At 43.2% G+C, this 18,993-nt stretch overlaps 1 protein-coding gene across 8 annotated transcripts in view; it reads right to left on the reverse strand.

Moving 5' to 3' along the window:
• Window positions 1–691, reverse strand: part of BCL11A (BCL11 transcription factor A) — a 96,407-nt gene extending 95,716 nt beyond the window's left edge. For 7 of the 8 annotated variants that reach the window (XM_068564260.1, XM_068564263.1, XM_068564257.1 and 4 more), the window contains exon 1: window positions 507–670. In XM_068564260.1, coding sequence (XP_068420361.1) covers window positions 507–561 — 55 coding nt within the window. In that variant the 5' untranslated portion in view covers window positions 562–670. Of the gene's footprint in view, window positions 1–506 lie in introns of all 8 variants that reach the window. The other variant, XM_068564258.1, reaches the window with a different exon arrangement.
• Window positions 692–18,993: the final 18,302 nt, after the last annotated feature.

Below are 18,993 nucleotides of genomic sequence, written 5' to 3' on the forward strand. Positions count from 1 at the left end.
CTCACCTCTTTTCTCCCTGGGAATTGTTTTTTTAGACTTGGGCTCCCCACCCCCCCCCCCGTTTTTCTCCCTCCGGTGAGTGGAAGCAGCCCCCCTCTCCCCGCCAGTTCCCTCCCTTAGGTTTGCACGAGAGTTGTTAGCATCCACAGCATTGTCCATTATTTTGCAAAACTGGAGGGGAAATCATTGCATTCCTTTTCGAAAAGCGAAATAAAGCAGAGGAAAGCAGGAAAGAGGAGCAGTCAAATTGTTGTAAAATTAAATAAAATTAAAAGGTTCGTGCTATCTCAAAAGTGTACATACGGCTATGGTTCGGGATGGGATGAGATTGGGGTTTTTTTCCCCCTCTCCCTTTAATCTCTTTTATCCCGACGCTCGGAGGTTTTTTCTCGTGAAAAAAATTTTAAATGCATGCACACACCCCTCTCTCCCCCTCTCTCTTGCTTCTCGTCCTGCGCGCTCTTGTGATTATTAATAATTATTATTACTATTATTGAGTTACTTACGCGAGAATTCCCGTTTGCTTAAGTGCTGGGGTTTGCCTTGCTTGCGGCGAGACATGGTGGACTGCGGGGCGGGCGGCGGCGGCGGCGGCGGCGGCGGGCGGACGACGGCTCGGTTCACATCGGGAGAGCCGGGTTAGAAAGAAGGAGACTCCAGAGAAAATATCTTCATCAGTGCCTTTTGACATCCAAAATAAATTAGAAATAATACAAAGATGGCGCAGGGAAGATGAATTGTGGGAGAGCCGTCATGGCTTTTTTTTTTTTTAAGCAAAAAAAAAAAAAAAAAGAGAGAGAGAGAGGAGAGATAGAGGGGGAGAGAGAGAGAAAGAGAGAGAGATGAAAAAAATGGCAAAAGCCCCCCTGAGCTGCAAGTTCAAGTGCGGACGTGACGTCCCTGCGAACTTGAACGTCAGGAGTCTGGATGGACAGAGACACACAAAACATGGGCAGGGCGAGCAGGAGAGAAGGGGAGGAGGGAAGGGGAAGCTCACACCAATGGACACACATCAGGGGCTGGACATGAAAAAGAGACCAGGACAAGCCAATGGCCAGTGCGGGGCGGGGGAGATGCGGGGTGGGGGGCTCCGCAGACGCCAGACGCGGCCCCCGTGGGAGGGGCGGGCCGAGGGGAGGGGGCGCTGGGGCCGCGGGCTCACCAGTGGCCGCAGCAAGCGACGAGGCAGCGGCGTGGCCGGGAGAGAAGAAAGGGGTGGCGGGGGCGGAGGGGGGGGGGAGCAAGACGTGCGCCCTGCTCCCCCCCCGCATGCGGACCCTAAAATGAAAGATTATTTAAAATTTAAAAAACAAAACAAACAAACAAAAAACCAGAGTGTACGGGGAGGCTGCAGGGGCCGGGGAAGCGCGGGCGGAGGGAAGCCAGGTAGAGTTGCTCCCGGACACCCTCCTGCGTGCGCACACCCACTTCCCCTCTCCGCCGCCGCCGCGCTCGCACCCCGCGTGCGGACGCCGGGGGCCGAAGCAAAAGCCCTGAGGCCGCGGCTGCGCTCGGGAAACTTTGCCCGAGGAGAGGATGGCAAAGAAAAATCACCCGAAGTTGAGAGCTGAGCCTCCAACTTACAGCTACGCGGCAGGCAAGGGGAGGCGGGAAGGAGCGCGCGGCGAAGCAGAGTCCAGCTCAAGTTTGGAGGGTTGCGGGTCCGGAAGGGCAGCGCCGGGGCCTCCGGGAGCCCGGGCGGCCTGGAGAGAGGGGGCAAGGGCGAGGGAAGCGGTGCAGGCCAGGGCCGAAGGGCCGGGAGGGCGCCCCCCAGGCCAAGCCGGGGGGCCGGGGATCTGAACGTCCCGACAAATGATAGGGTCTGAATGCAACTGGGAGCAGGGAGTCGAGGCTCTCAACGGTCGCGGAAAGGGAGAGAAAGGCCGAGGAATAAAAAACAGGGAGCCGGACTCGGGGCACGTTCCAGCCCCGGGAGTGGAGTGCCCGGACCCAGGGCGAGGGAGGCGCCGAGGCGTCCACCTCAACGGAGCTGCTGCCGGCCAGAGGACAAAGCCCGGGCAGTCCCGGGAGTGCCAGTCCCTGGGAACTTGCTCCCGGGGCCGCGGGAGGTCCCCAAGCCAGGTCCCAAGGAAAGACACACCCCCCTCCCGCTCCAGAGCTACTGCAAAAGCACCGAGGAATGGCAAGAAAGTGTTTCTTACGGGCAGAGCACAACTAGTCCAGTGCTGTTACCCGGGGAAAGAAAATGGGGAATGAAGAATGAGCGACTGGCTCGCGGGAGCAGCGGGGAAGCCACAGTGATGGGGTGACAGCCCCGGGTCAGCGCCACGCTCCCCGGGCGCCCCGGGCGGAGCCGCACACCCCGGAGCCCGCAGCCCACCTCTGGCCTTTCTGTAGATGTTCCCAGGAAATTAGGGAAGACCTGTTGGAAATAAACCCCTGTCTCTTTAATGCGCGCGCGCGCGCGCTACTGCTGTCAAAAAGCGGGCTTCACTCTGGCGTGGGATACTTTCAGTTTTACGTAAAATGTACAGCAACAGCACCCCCTGCGATTGGAAAGTTTATTCAGAAACGTGCCCGCAAAGTCCCCCGGCGTCTCCCGCCTCCCAGCCTCCCCGCCTGCCTGCGCCACCCTGTAGCCTCAGCCGACGCCGACGCCGACGCCGAGACCGCGCTGCGATTCCAAATCCGGAAGGGCACGGGGGGAGAGGAAAATGGACTCAGGTCCAAGGGAGGCGCGGAGGGTGCAGGGTGGAGGCGGAGAGCCGCGGCCCGCGACACTCCGAGCTGCAGGTGGACGTGTGTGAGTGTGTGTCTGCAGAGCGAGGAGCCTTCCTTCGCTCTCCTCCAAGCGGCTCCACAACCCCTTGTGTCTTCTCTTCCCCCTCCTCAGTCTAAGGGACGTCGTTTTCGTAAATTCACCTACCCGGCGCGGGGCTTTATTGTTTTAAGCGAGGGCCCCGGGCTTGCATGCGCGCACCCATCTCCGAGCCGCGCCGGCCAGCGGCTGTTTATTCATATGTTGCCTTCATAAAGTTTCAAACCCATTAGAAAATAACTGGTTTGCCTAGCACGGCGAAGCTTCGGGCGCCTCTAAGGAAGAAAAGGAGGTTTTGATGCTCAACATTAGGAGAGATGTGGGCTGGACTGGGTTTGTGTAAATATGGTTTGTTGTTATTGTTTTCCTCCAGTTTAAGGGGGGGAAAACTAAAAACCTGTTTAAGAAGCAGGAAGAGTCACTTGCAGTAAAGCTCTGTAGCGTGTGCGTTACACCATTTCCCCTTTTTCACGAGTTCTTCAGAGCAGGTCAGCATCTCTTTTCCACTACTGTCTATTTTTTTGTCTTGTTCAACTAGCCTTGGAGTGACCAAAAGAATGTTATTGCAGGGGAGGGGTGGGGGGAGCGGGACGTGGAGGAGAATGGTTGGAGGGAAGGTGAGGAGAGGGAAGAAAAAAGTACAACTGGAGGCCTTTGAAAAATAAATAAATAAAATAAAAGCCCCTTCAGGTAACAGTAGTGAATCAGTCAGATTCCTTCGGAACCGAGCTTTTCAAATTTAAATATTTTTTCCCATCCATCCATAAAAGTCCATATATAGAAAAGGTATATAAATGGGTGAATGTGTGTTGTGGAAATATATATGTATGATTTATATATAATGGTGTGTATAAAGCTTTTCAGGGTTGGCTGTAGTGTAAAAAGTAATGACTTTATTACCTCTGAAAGGTTCTGTGGTTCACATTTAACAGTCTTCTGAATTACAATTCATTACACAATTGTGTGCTCTCTAAAACCGGCACCCTATCAGGGCCGCTATCTGTGGTTATTTCCAATAAATAACTGGCAACATTTTATTGATTTCCTTTTTTAAAAAAATCATAGCAAATTAGGCACTTAGTTACAAGTAGGTCTATGTTACTGCACTTGTTTCAGATTCCAGGGGGTTCCTTCCGAAACCACATGTTAAAACATAACATTTAAAACCCAGTTTTGCAGCTGCTTTCCCTGGGTGCCCATGGAGAGGTAAGTAGCGTCGTTTCCACCATTAACATATATTTAATTTCACCATCATAAAATGCCCAGAGTGAAATAGGAACTGCCCTCCACTCCCGCCCCTCCCCCAGCCTGATTTCACCCAGTCCAGAAAACCAGGGCTGTGTATCGGCATTTGATTCCCTCCTCGTCGCGGACCCCCACTCGCGGTCCCTCCTGCTCGCCGCTACAAGTGACGCCCCCTCCCTCATCGCTGCTGGATGCTCGCTAAAGCGCCCAAAACTGGGGGAGGGGGAAGGTTTGTATGTGTGTTTAAAGAAATAAAAATGTGTTGTTTTAAGAGCTTTGAAAATATTACGTAAGTATTGATTAATGATGCAGGTGGGTTTGTAGAGGGGTGAAAGGTCACTTTAAACGCGCACACTTGGATACACAATAAGTATATTTACTTTCCAAAAGTAGCTTTCAGAAAATAATAAATTATGACAACGTTAAAATTATTTTCTGGCCGTTCGGTTAACTTCATTTGGAGCTGTAGAACCTTTGCTGATTCCACTGAGGAGCTAATACGCTCTGTGGGCTCTTTCCCAAACCTTTGGTGACGACATTGCGTGTAAACTCCAGGCCAGCAGACGACCCCTCCCCTCCCCTCCTCCCCCTTTCTATCTTGCCCGCGGAGGAGACTCCCCAGGACTTCCTGCAGTATATATTCTGCCTCTGATCTCGTACTTAATAGCCAAGTCCTGTTTTATGCTTTATAATGTGTTGACAAGTTTTCTAACAGACTTTCTGAAATAATGCACATATATTCACGTCGGTTAGAAACCCACCGTATTTTTAGAGTCGAGTAGATCTATACCCTAATGCAGTGAGAGAGTGTAAATCATAGAGGATTTCATAGTCCTTTCAGTAGTTTTCGGTATGAAGTATGAGCCGCGTGGCCTCCAGAAGTAACCTTTTAGAAAAAAAGACAGTGCTTTTATTTTATGGTGTAAAGTGCTTTTAGCTCCAGGGCTCTGAACGTGAATGTGGTCAACAAACAGCTCCAAGAGGGAGACTTAATACAGTCCCAGCCTTCGTGCCGAGGATCGCCTGGCGCGGGGGACTCGGGCTGAGCTGGAGAATGAAGGGTTAAAAGGTCTGATGGAAACTGCAAGATTCAAATAAAATATTCACTGTCTGCCTTTAGCGGGAAACACCTTTATAGACTTAAAGATAAATAAATGAATGACTGAATGAATGGTTAATACAATCGCTCCCACCTTGCTTTTACTTCATTCTTCTTTTTTTTTTTTTCTTCCTAATGTAATTTCGCAAAATAAAGAATGGGCAGTCATCTTGATAAAAATAAAACTTAGGTGTGGATTCATCACTTGGCATAGGTTTTGGGGTTCTTAAGGGTGGGAGTGCTAGGGTGTTGTTAAGACAAAGGAAAATTAACTTTAAAAAGGAAGGGAGGTTGTGCTTGAGGAAGGGGGTGGGCTTTGTGTGGGGGCCCCAAATTGAAAGGTGAGCATGAGGGCCACAGTCCCCTCTTCTCCCCAGCCTTCCTCAGCCCTGACCCCCCTATAACATTTCTTCCTCCTCTGCTCACAGTGTGATCCAGAGCCTGGGACCTAAGGAGGCCCCTGGAGGGCAGTGTCTACACCTGAAAAGGCAGACTTCCTCCAGTGGGGTTCCTGGGGGAACAGTTAGTGTGGCATTTCCCCAGAGGCTCCCTGGGTCTTTAGCTGACTGGCAGGCTACTTCACATACCTGGATGGAGCCCCTCAAAAAAATAAAGAAGGGAGAAAAGAAGGGAAGGAAGGAAGGAAAGAAGGAAGGGAGGGAAAGTAGGAAGTCAAAAGCTGAATCTGCTCTAAATAAGTCTATACTTACCTCTAGACTGGGCTGCTGTGTGCTGAGTCAACAATGTGTGTGTGGAGGGGGCCATGGGCAGCAGTCTCACCACTTTAAGTAAGAGGCTCCTTTGAAGACAGCAAGGAGTTCTGGTTAGAACACTGAAATTTAGCTCCCTAACACTGACATCAAAGACACATACGTGCTGGGCAGTGAAACCAGTCCAATGGACCGCATTAGAAACGTCCAAATGCAATGCTGAGCACACAGTAGATTCTCAATAAATGGTTTTTGAGTGAATAAGTGAATAAATCCTATCACCACATAAATGAAACCAACATAACCATACAAATTCTATTAGTTTCCCCCAGAGCCAATAAGGCTTTCATCAGGCAACTCTGTTATAAGAGTACATTTTAGCCCTAAAAGTGATTCCCACCAAGGATGGTGAGCTCCAAAAGATTACCCCAAAGATCAAAACAGCTGAACACTTAAGAATACAGTGCAAGATATTTTCATCACCTCCAGCAGCCTACATAATCAATTATCTTCCAAATAAACCAGTGTCAAGAACCGGGTATCATAAGATCCAATTTTTTAACATTGCTTTTTGGATATGTTCAAATCTGGTTTCCCAAATGAGAGCACTTCTAAAGGAAAAAATACAATCAGAAAAAACAAAAATGAAAAATATCTCAAACTTCATTTTCTGTGCACCCTCCCCCAATAAATCTTTAGCTTTTAACAAGGGAATAATTTTTTTAAATACATGTTTTTCACACCCAGTCTTAAAAACAAGCTTCACCTATTTCCCTTTTTTTGTGGGGAGGGGGTAAATAAGAGGAAAAGCAACACACATACACACACACACACACACACACACACACACACACATCTGGTCTGACATTTTGTACAGCAAGTTTCAGCCCAATGTGATTTAAAACAATGTGAGTTAAAAACCTCTTAAAATTTGGGTTTATAATGGAAACACTGACAGACTCTTAATTATAGCAGCCCTGCCAGACACTGCTATAATGAAATAGTTGTGCTTTCATTACTACAGAGGCACTATAGTTAAGGGTCTGTCAGTGTTTCTATTATAAACCCCAAGTTTAAGAGGTTTATAACTTGGGCTATTTAAATGGCACTGGGTGGAATTCAAGTTATCAGTCCAGATGTGAAGTTGTTTTATAAAAGAATAACTCAGTAGAGGAAGAGCTTTTGGAGATATTTCCTCTCTCTCTCCCTTTCTCTCTCTCTCCCTCCTCCCCCCATCTTCTTCCCTCCCTCCCACCTTCCCTTCCCCCCTCCCCTCCTTACACATCACAGAAATGATTTTTACTGGTTTCAGATGGTCTTATTGCCAACTTCCAGCTATGACTTCACTCACTGTCTAAAAGGAAAATTTATAGGCAGCTAGTCCTTTATTTGGACAAGTACTCTTTGCCATCATTATAACTTTTTACTATTTTATTATCCTGGAATACATACACACAACACACACACACACGCACACAAACCAAAAAAAATCAAGACTGTATGTCAAGGAATGCAACCTCATACACATACACAGAGGTATACATTCTGATGAAGAAGTATAAATTTACTGAAGAGGAGAAATAAAGCACCTGAAATCTTCTTTATCTTGTCTATCAACTGTGTAGTAAAAACAAGAGTATTACCATCTTATTTCAACAATTTGTAGCTTTCCTGATATCATTTGGTTTGTTCAGAAAAGCAACAGCTAGCACTGTGCAGTCAGCACTGGACTATCCAGGGACTCTACACAAACACCATGTATGTCTCTGCTTGACTTTGAATGTTGACAGTTTGATGAAGAATTTATCCTGGATTATCTAATGGACCAGAATTTTGAAATATGTTCTATTAACCTGATATACCATCACCATAATGTATAATGTTTGTTAGCGAGGATATGGCTGATGCTGATTCTATCATAAGGAAAACAAAGATGGTGGTGGTAATCATGGTGATGGTAGCAGTGGTAATGGAGGTGACAGTGGTGGAGATGGTAGTGATGGTAGGGGTTGGAGATGGGGTTGGTGGTGGTTTCCCTAGTTAACACGTCCATCAGAGGGCAGTAGAAATAGGATGAAAGATGAAGCTAAAAAGCTTTGCTTCTCCACCTCTTGACCCTTTAGAAAAGCCATTCCGTAAAGATGAGGTAGTTGATGAGTTAAAACGAAGTTTTCAAATGCATGCTGCTCTGTGTCTCTCCCCCGCACAGCAAGACGTGGCCCTGGGTGGGTGTTTTTGGCAGGCCCTAAGGCCACTGACTTCATACAGAAAAAGACCCACCAAGAACTGTGCAGCAACCATATCTGCATTTAGAAACCTTCTCACTTTCAGAAGAAGAACAGTTCCTTTTCTCTGTTCTCTCTGACTGAAATCAGACCACCACCAAATCAGGCCATCAAGGACCATAGGGCCTTGATCATTCTCACTTCACAATAGCTTTAGTTGGTATCCTCTCGAATTAGCTAGGTGACAAAAGAGAAGCAGTCATCAAAACACATCACCAGGCTTAAGTTCCTTTTCTGCCAGTTTCTCATAAACCCCACAAATGCCTAGGCCCACAACCATTCCAGATGTGTGCCAATCATTCCCAGAGATTACTGAAGAGCTGCGGCTATTCCGGTCCCTTTTCCAGAATTTAAGACACCTTTTTTTCCCTGATAGTTAATCATCAGTATTTTTTTTCCTGCCAAAACCAGCAAAGGAAACTTTTCTGGTAGAAAAAGCTTGTCTCTATTTCATCTTCTTTGGCAGCTTGGTAGAAGATAAACAAATCTCTCTGGTCTCCCATTCCTGGTTGTATACAATTTGCCTGTTTTCTTTTTCTCTTAAAAAAAAAAAATCCCTTGCACAAGGTCAGTTACCCAAGCCTCCAGATTCCTATAAAATGAAGAATCTAGTCCTAAGAACTGTTATTCTTTCTTTCTTTATGGAGCACTGCACTGAACAGACATGACACATGGTTTCTGCTCTTGGATGGCTTTCATTTTTAAGGCACTAAGATACACATACACAGGCACAAGCCCGTCGTATAAAGTTCACAAGTCACACATGCCAAAGCCATACTGATGCACACTATTATCCTTGCTTTGGGTAGCCCTGGCTTCACATGGCTGATATGAACGGTTCTAAGCCTTTAGCAAGGACCAGTTTGAGGGGACACAGCTCTAGTTACTTCTGACACCAGTTGGAGAAAGAACTTGGTTTCTCGGTAAATAATGAGGTTTGGTCATGGGTATATCTGTGATAATTCTATTGTTTTCGGTTTTTATGACTTTAAATATCTTAACTACTCTTGAGAAATGAGCTTTCCGTATTACATTTGTTTTCTAGGCAATTTTAGAGACTATTTCTAACATGCATTTGTGAATGTATCATTTCACTTCCCTAACACATAGTAGGCATTTAACACTGTTAAATCAAGGAATGAATTCTACAAATGCATTTTCTGTTGCTGCTGCAGGTGAAGACACAGGTATTTGTGTCTGCTCACTAAGAAATTAAATATGCATATAGTGGAAAATTACATTATTGCACTTTTTAAATAGTTAAGACGTATGGGCCATTTGCACAGCTATCTAACTATACATTATAAACCGCAAGCCCATTTGCGTCAGGTGGAAACAATTGCATGTCTCTCTGTGTATATTTCATATAGTAACTTATGTCATAAAAGCTATCACCTGACAAGTCCTGGGTTGTCAGTTCTTATGGGGCAGAGCCTCCGTCCTTTTCATCTTTTTACCCCTCAGCACAGAGTAGGACCTTAGGAAATGTCTGGTACATGAATAAAGACTTACAAAGTAGACCACTTAGATTCCTGGGAACTTCAAAATCCTTTCTACCATAGATAGAATGTTTTTTTTTATTGTTCTCAATTCTCAGATTTTGAAATGCAATAAAATATTCAAACAGCCAAAATCCAAGTACGTTATAACACAGAGTAACTCTGAGAGATTACTTCTGGAGCCTGATTCTCCAGATACTACCTTCTTTAAATATCAAGGCCTGTTCTAGCTGGTTCTCATTTGAAAGAGGCAAGGCTCACAGAGCCTCATAATGGCAACTGCTCTCCCACCCATCCCCAAACAGTGATTTCTGTGGCCTTGCTCAGGGAACAAGGGAAATATCAGTATGTGCTCTTCAAATATGATGGAAAGAGAATCCCGACCCTCTCTTCTCAAAAGATTGAATCTTGAACTCTGAGCTTAATTAGTAGGAGAAAACTCAAGATTAGTGGATTTTCAAAATAAACTCAGTTTATGAAAGTAAACATATGAGGGGGGAAAAGGCAAATATGTTAATTATTTGAATATTAAGCACATAAAGGGGTTTTGCTAAAGCCTGTAGATCTTTTACGTTTGTTGATTTAAAGATTCTAGAAAATTAAAAATCTGCTCATTTTAAAACGTATGTTTTACAGGAAGTAAGCTCTCCTTAATGGGAACTTGCAACTCTCATTTTTCTTCTTTTATTTTAGCATAAATAAATCAAACTGAAAAGCAACCTCAAACTAAAAAGGAACTGTTTTTTTTTTTTTAATTGATAAGACTTTAGCTATAGTAACATCTTTAGAATTCCAAGCTGGATTGTTGTTATTTCCACTGATCTTCATATTTAAGTGTTTCAATCTCTTAAAATTAATGTGACAAAGAGAAAATGTTAAATGCTGAGCCCAGGCCTGTGTTTTCAGATATCTTACCCTCAGTAAGATTGACATGATATCTGGCTTGTAGAAACGTTCAAAATTAATACATTTCTGACAATACTAAAAAGTAGTGATTCATTACTTCCAATTTTTAAATATTCTAGAAGGAAGAAGCTTTTCATTATGGGAGCTGAAGGGGGCAAAAGAGCCCCTGATTTCAGGTGGCATCTTCATATTTTTAGGGGCAAGGGATTGACCAGCAGGAAGGAAATAAACAAACATTAATCCTGAATTATATATTGTTTCCAACATGATACCAAAGGCCTAAACATTGTGAATAAACTTGCACTGAAATAATAAGATGATGGCAGTAATTATTTTAATGAGAATCTCCCTAGCCAGAATAACAAACAGATATATTGCCTAATGTTACACTGAAAGGTAGTACATAAGTACACACACTGCTGTGGTGACTAATGTGTGATAAGAGACTCCTGCTCACAATTTGGGCATTTATGTCACCACGTATTATTGATAGCTATATTATTTTTACTACCCTGTGTCTTCATTATGTAAAGTCTAATTGCAGGAAAAATTATTTTCATCCCCTTGATTTTGATAGGCATTTCCATAGAAAGGATGGAATACAGAGAAGGCTGTGTATTGTGGAATTCCACCATCACTCAGGATGTTTGCTGATGATTGCTGGTAACAGTTCTATAAGCACTGTACACTGGCCTTTTAGGAGGGAAGGAAATTAAGTACAGTAGACTTGTGATAAAATAAGGATGAGGTTCTGATGAAGACACAAGGGAACTGGACCACTTGGAATTAAAGCTTCAGCCCCCATATTCCTGCATTCAGGTGTTGCCAGCTGCAGAGTGTGTGAACTCTCTCCCTGAACTAAAACCCCTGATAAACTGGGGTTTAACTGCACCTTGGTCCTAAGGCAGAGATAAGACTAGATTTTTCTGGGTGTAATTGCAATTATGATGCTTACTTTGGTGGAATGCTTTACAAGACAGTGAGCAGAGTAACAAAAATCTGGCATCCAGAACCAAACAAGCCCTAGTGTCTGGCCCCTGTACAGTTTCCACAAAGAAGGTCAAAAGGGGCTGAGAGGAAAGGTGTATCAAAGGTATCCTTGGAACTCAGAGCCAATAAAAATGAAACTGTTCTCTTCTGAGACCTAATTAACTTTTATATCCAAAGCTACACTGCACATTTGTTCATTGCGTATGACTAGGACTAAAAAAATATATGTGCCATGGAACTAGGCTTTTAAGTGATCCATTGGGTGGCTTTTCCATGTCTGTAAGGAACTTTCTGTTCTTTAGAGGTATTCACTCAATGAATAAGTAAAGCTATGCTAATTTTTTTCTCTCAAAATGTTAAGTATTTTCCTAGATCTATTTTCAAGGAATCAGAGATTAGTCCTGTAACTTCCAAAATATTCCCTTCAAATTCTAAAACAAAACCAAAACAAAAATGTTCCAGAAACAAATTTCATGCTACCGGCTTGGCAAGGATTAGTCTCCTATTAGAGCCACTGTTCCTATATGATCCTTTTTCATGTGTTAAAGGAGGATATATATTTTTCTGTTACCTTTCTTGACTGTAAAGCAATCACAGGAACCTGCAGGAGGCACCATAAATATGCAAATTTCTGAGAGATAACTGTTTTCAGTGGTTATGCCTCCAAGTAGTCAGGGAAACAGGAGAACCTGAGCTTCCTACTTCCAAGTAATTCGTATGTTGGTAGTGCCCCCTGCTGCAATCACAGGTTGTCCAAGAAAGGGAGAATAAAATTCGGAAGCATTTAGATCTGGTTAATATGTGAAATAAATGCCCGCTACCTCTGCTCCAGGAACAGCCATACCCAGTTCAAGAGTTCCTCCTGCCCATCACAAATTCACTTTAAACACTTTGCTCAGCCTAAAATTGGGAAGATCTGCTTTTAGCTCAATACCTTTCAATATGCAGGTTACACAGGGATAGATTTTATTTCTCAAAAAACAAAACAAAACAAAACACAGCACATCAAGATCCAAAACAGCACTTTAAAAGAGTGGAATATTCTAAGAATTTTTTAGAGGTTACCTAAGTATAATAAGTTTTGAGTTAGAAGCATATCAAGCTACCCACTAGGACATTAGAGCAGGAAGGGAAAAGTTAAAGTGTTAACAGCGTGTAGAGCTATTATTCAGTTTTAAATGGCTTTATTTATTAAAAGAAAATTTTGTGGGCCATTAGCTCATGGTGTGGACTGGACATTTTGATATTAAAAATGAAAATGAAATAAAATAAATACATGAAACCACCAAGTTACCAATATTGGAAAACTGATTGCTGTAGCTCTAAAGTCACTCCATTACAGATTTCCATATTCAGACTTGGGCGGAGGGGGGCGGGGGTGGTGATAGAATAGAATAACAGGATACAATTCAAACCTGTGCCGGTCTACTGAATGCATAATATGCATTTTTAAATTGCCTGAATATATATTCACATGACAGAATCTAATGGGTTTAGGAGGAGCCCTTGTTCTTGATCAAATCATAAAAACTTATAAACTTGTCTATCACATCAGATCACATACACTTCTATTAAAACTGTTTTTGTCTTCTTGTTTAAATACTACTAGAGTCTGAATAGATAAAGGAAATTAAACCTTTTTTAAAAAAATTCAGTTAGGTATTAGAAACTCTACATAGGGCCACCAAAGCAAGGCCTGATGGCACAGCTACTCTTAACTTTTTCTGTTGGACCCTCCCCAATCTCACCCAATGCCCCAAGTTGCCCAGTTTTGCCATTTTTTAACATCAGTTTCAGAACTGTATGCTCTCTCCTAGTGTAAATATCTCACAGTGGCTACGTACTAGAGTTTGAATTTCAACTTAGCTTCACACCTCATTTCCATATTCAGATCTTCGCAGCTAGAGCAAAGTTAGAGGACTGAGGAAATTACCTATATAATTTCAGCAATGAGCCTGTCTTTATCTGCATCATCCAGGAATCTTGCATCCTGTCTGTGGAGCCTTGACCTGAGAGCCTGTGAGGAGAGAGAGGGAAGGGGACTGGTAGATACTAGTTACCAGGCAGAACTAATTAGAAATAGACCGTGATATTAAAGGTATCCATCTTTTCCTTACTCCAAAGTTAAACAAGCCCCCATTACTCTATATGATGAGAATTTTTAACACCCCCCACCCCCCAGCACTCTGGATTTTATTGCCACAGAAGGTAAACCGTTAGAAAAAGAAAACCGGTGCACAAAACAGCAGTTGGGAATTGAAGCCCCGTTTTACCAGAACCCCTGCCATATATGTTCTGTCACTCACCTTCTAGACACTCAGTACAACCATTCAATCTATTGAATCAAGAGACTGTTTGATCTTATCTGCATCTGTGAGCTGACTGTCAACCTGCTTAGGCTGCATATTAAATCATCTATAGTAGCTGTATCAAGCTGAGATGATCTGTTAATTCTAAATTTATTAACCCTTGGAGTGCAGTCATCATGTTTAATCTAGTGTAGCCCGCATTTATTTTACAAGATTAAATCCTTCTTTAAGATATGGCTGTGCTGTAGGTTAAAAACAGCTAATGTGGGTTTCATTATGATAATTGGGGGGAGACTGTCTGAAAAATGCTAGTGTGACTACCCTAACAGGCGATGTACGTTATGTATCTGGTCCCAGGCACTCTCCTAGGCTGGCATTTGCCTGTGGGATGAAATTTATTCCAGAAACAGTTCTGTCTCTAAAAAGAATGCAAAAGGAAAAAGAGGAGGGGGAAGACGAGGGAAAACAGCAAGGCCTCTGACAGATTTCCAGGGGTCCAGAGCCAGAAAGACTGATTTCCAAGGCAGTGTCAACCCCCAATGTAACGCCTGAGGGATGAATATCCAGAGGCACATACCTGGTGAAAGATGCTAACAAAATTCCTTAAGTGAGTCAAACTTCTCGATCAATAAAGATGACCTATTTCTGGATTGAGTGAGTTTTTCACTCCCCCCACCAAAGAAGAATTCCAAGCAATTCAAAATATAAGGTAGACTTGCTAAAAAGAGAAAAATATGTTCATTTAGTATGTTAATCTGCTCTTCAGACAAAAAAAAAAAAAAGATATCCATCTCTTCTACTTGCCCATTACTGATGTTATCAACATATTCATAGCTTTTCTTTCAGACACAAACTGCTAGGCATGCTCCCTTTTTTGGTAACCACGTGCCTGATATCTCTCTAATGTAGCCTAATAACAATTTTAGCATTCAGATGAAGCGATTTCATTCTGTGACTGCCTTTTCTATTAGATTTGATTTTGAGAAGCCCCAGTGGGTGCCTTCGAGGCAGAGATCTATCTGTGAGGCTGCTACCGACTCAATAGCAGCCTGGGCTAACCTTGACCTTTCCCGAGACCCCGCTCCATCTGGTGCCAGCCTGCTTTCCACCACCCCCCCTCCTTTCTTGCTTCATAGTCAACATTGATCAAGGCAGAACGGAGCGCCTCGTCTCCTGGAAGGGCTGGGCAGGCTCAGGAGGACAGCACATTTCAGTATATGGAAATGATCAAGCTTCTTATGCAATCATAAATCTACATAGGAGTCTTGTGATTTGATATTTCATTCACCTCCAAAGATTTTTTTTTCTCCCTCCCAACAGGGATTTATAAGCTCTGTAAGAGCTCCTGGACAACGGCTTTCCCCAACACCTGGAAATTATCAAGCTTGCTGCTTGCTGAATGATGCTAACGGCTCTAATGCTGCAAATTCATTTTTAACAACTCACTGGCTTTTATCTAGGATCTGTGTATGTGTGTGTGTGTGTGTGTGTGTGTGTGCGCCTTTCTTTAAGAAAAACCTACCAAAGCAACGGATAGTACCAAAGACACCAAAATAAAATCTGACTTGAATCTCCTACATCTCCACACCATCCCCATTATATATCCGTAGATAGATTTTTCTATCTCTGTATTCTGTCCCCTTTTCTTAACTGCCTAGAGAGGGAGAGATAAAGAGGAAAAGAGGAGAGGGAGGGAAAAAGAGAGAGGAGATGGAGATGGAAAGATGCCAGAGAGAGGTAACTGGATATAACACTTGAATGGAGCTTGAAAACCTACCTCTCCCCTCCCCAGGCCACATTCCTTCTTTCCCAAAGACCCACACAAATGTCTCCTTCTCCAAATCACCCACCACAGTACACAGATGCCTCCTCTGCCTCACACTCTTTCTTTCCTCTTCTATCTGTTTCTGGGGCTGGGTGGTAAAGAGCCTGACTGAGGGGGAGTCACGTGGGCAGCCCGTGGGCAGCGGCGGCAGCAGCTCAAAAGAAATTGACTGACTGGCCGCTTGGGCGCATTTCAATATATGGAAATGACCAGAGGCTTCTGCAATAAATCAGCACTCAACACTGTCATTTTTCTAGTTCTGCTTCATTTTCCTATTTTCCTCTTCTCCTCACAGAAGCCTCATTTCTTGCCTTTTCCCTGCTGTGTCTCTTCCCACCTCCGACCCCCACCCTCTCCGAATCTGGCCCCAGCCTCGCCAAACGCCACCCCCCCCCCCCCCCCCCCCCGCCTTTCTGTTCTCTGGCTACCCTGTAATTGGAAACATCCGGTCGAGAACGATTCTTTTCTTTTCTTTCCCTTTAAAATTTTTTTCTTACAAAATCGGGCAGCATTTGCTGTCATGCATCAGATTTCCTCCGACCAGAGGCGCCCGGGATGCGCTCACTTAATCCCTAGGACAGGGGAACTCAAACCCCTTGTGATGTAGAAAAAAGAAAAAGACCGCGGTCCTCATTTCACCTTTCCCCATCCCAGCTCTCGCTGCCACCCTCGAGGAGTTCCCTTAGCAAACTTAAAAGAATATCAGAAGCAACTCGTGTTATGAAATGCCCGGGATAGCGCTGGGTGGACAGCCAGAGAAAGGGAGGGACGTAGTGGGAATCTGAATGGGTTTGCGGGGGTGCTGCTTTTCTTTTGCCGATCCTCTGGTGCCCTCCACCTAACCCTGCCCCTGTGCCTCAGGTCTTTTTTTTTTTTTTTTTTTTAAACTAAAGCGGCGAGTCCCTGAAATCTGCAAATACTCTGGATGTTTCTCAGGAGCTCCACGGAGCCTGGATTTCGTGGCGAGTGCAAAAAAGCGAAATTAACAAAACCCCATCACCGCGCTGCGGGGTTTTGGTTTTTGTTTTTGCTTTTAAGTTCCGTGCAGAAGCAAACATTACCTAGCCTCCTCCATCCCCTCTCCCTGCTCCTACTTGAGGTTTCTAATCTTTCAACTTGGTTCTCTCTCTTGTCGACTGGGCAGCCTCTCTTTTTTTTCTTTCGCTTGGATCTGGGAACAATAGGCATGTAAAGGGTCAGTGGGCATCACCTTATAAAGCTCAGAACCTAATTAATTTTATTAAAGGAGGATCTGTTTATGCAATATGACAGCCTGGGGGAATTAACCATTTGAGGACGCAGACGCTGTTCAGACACCAGAGATTCCCACCTCACATCATAAGCTTATACATACTTCCTGCCCCTTTTGATCCTGGGCGGCACCGTGATCCGGGTCTGGTTTTTTGTTTGACCTTGTGAAGAGCTTGTCTAAATCCCGGGGTTCAGCACAATTCGAAGGACACCCAGAAAATCCATAGATTCCTATTACCAGATGACAATCGAAGTGCCCACCCATTCGCAGTTTGTTGCAGTGACAGCTCAAAAGGTCTTCCTATGGGAACGGGGGATGAACCTCTCACGTGTCCTAAAGTGGATATTTGGTGCTTGCAAAATTCTACTTGGAAATCACATCGTGTGAAATCCAATGTTCCTTCTCAAGAGCACAGGAAAATGTAACTGTTTTTAAGTTATTATTTTTTATTTTTTCCTGCCACTGTGGTAATTTGAAATACATTTTTAATAACCTCCTGGAAAAAACAGTTTAATAGTTCGGACATATTGGTCTTTGACTTAATATCCCTGTATATTCTTTAATTGCCAAAAACAAAGTTTATTTTATTTACAAGGGCTAACTTTATATCTCCTAGGAATTCTAATGTCATAGTTTTTTTTTTTAATCATCACCTTGGATTTTGTTCAAGAGGGATCTAGAAATGTATAGCATATGTATAGAAATAGATATGATAAAATATTCAAGAGCTCTCTGAAGGAAAATGTGCTTGAAAATAACCCCCTCTTTTATGGAATTTGTTTTGATTTAGATCTATAGATAGTAAAAAGAATGAAAGAAACTGTGAATTACACTGAATATAAGATGTTTATCACTTTAATATTACACTTCCTAGCTTCCATATTACAGAGCTTTAGAATACTCCCCAAACTTTCAGATTGAAGCTCTGCCTTGTACGGTCTGAGGTTTGTCTGGAAAGACCTGCCAGCACATGCCAGCTAAAAATGAGTGTCAATTAATAATAATAAAAAAGCTCCCTTATTTCTACACTCATGTAATTTAACAGGTTTGCAGAGGAACATAGGATGACAACAGTTGTGAGAACATTCCAATATATGCAGTTCTAACAGCTTTCATTCTAAGACGCCAAACCTTCTTAAAATAGAATGGCTTAACATTTCTTTTTTATATTAAAAGTCCAATCTACATTTCACATAAAATGTTTTTTATCACAAAAATATTTGTCTCTAACAAAATGCACTTTTTGTTCTACCAGAAAAGCAAACCTCTTGAAACAGATTCTCCCAGTTTTTTGCAGCTCCCCACTGCAATTTTCTGTACTATTTTCAACTGCCCCTCCCTCATATGAGATACTTTGAATAAAAATAATGACAATTGAAATACTGAACTAGAATGCTATGTTTCCCAATATTGCTAATAAAATTTCTAATTCTTAAACTGCTCTCTGATGGAACTAGGCAAATTGGGGAACTTACACTAATATTTCTAAGTGCAGTTTGTTGTTTTAAAAACATATTGTACTGATTAATAAAAATGTGAAATAATTTGAGTTACAAATTTTGAACGACAAATCGCCATCTGCTCAAATGGGGGAAAACCAAAAATTGCCGAATATATTTTCTCACCTCTTTTTTTCATGATAACATAAACAACATTCCTGAATAATTAAAAAAAGAAACTGACTACACTTAATGCATTTTTATAGTTCAACAACTGCTTGATGAGTCCACCTTCTCAAACGTGCAATTATTTTTTTCTTAATTACTTACATATGTTCTATCAGAAGATGCAGGTTCTAGTGCTTTTCCTGTGTATTGAGCAAATCTGTTTAGTTCTATCTACTAGACTATAAGCCCCTGGATTGATATGGTAAAGTAGACTGCAATGTGCAGTAACCCCGACTTGGTCATAGGTGTCAGCTATGTCAGAGACCAGGGAGAACACTCAGAGTACCCTCTGGAGGTGGGGAGAAAATTTTTTAATTTCTATGAACCCAGATTTGGAGGAAAAGGCACAACCCATCAAATAGATACCTAGATACAAAGAAGTATGATAAACAATTTAGCTTACCATTTGTGGGAAAGAAAGTGGGGG

Source organism: Eschrichtius robustus, chromosome 15 (assembly GCF_028021215.1).
Source record: "Eschrichtius robustus isolate mEscRob2 chromosome 15, mEscRob2.pri, whole genome shotgun sequence".
Lineage (NCBI taxonomy): Eukaryota > Metazoa > Chordata > Mammalia > Artiodactyla > Eschrichtiidae > Eschrichtius > Eschrichtius robustus.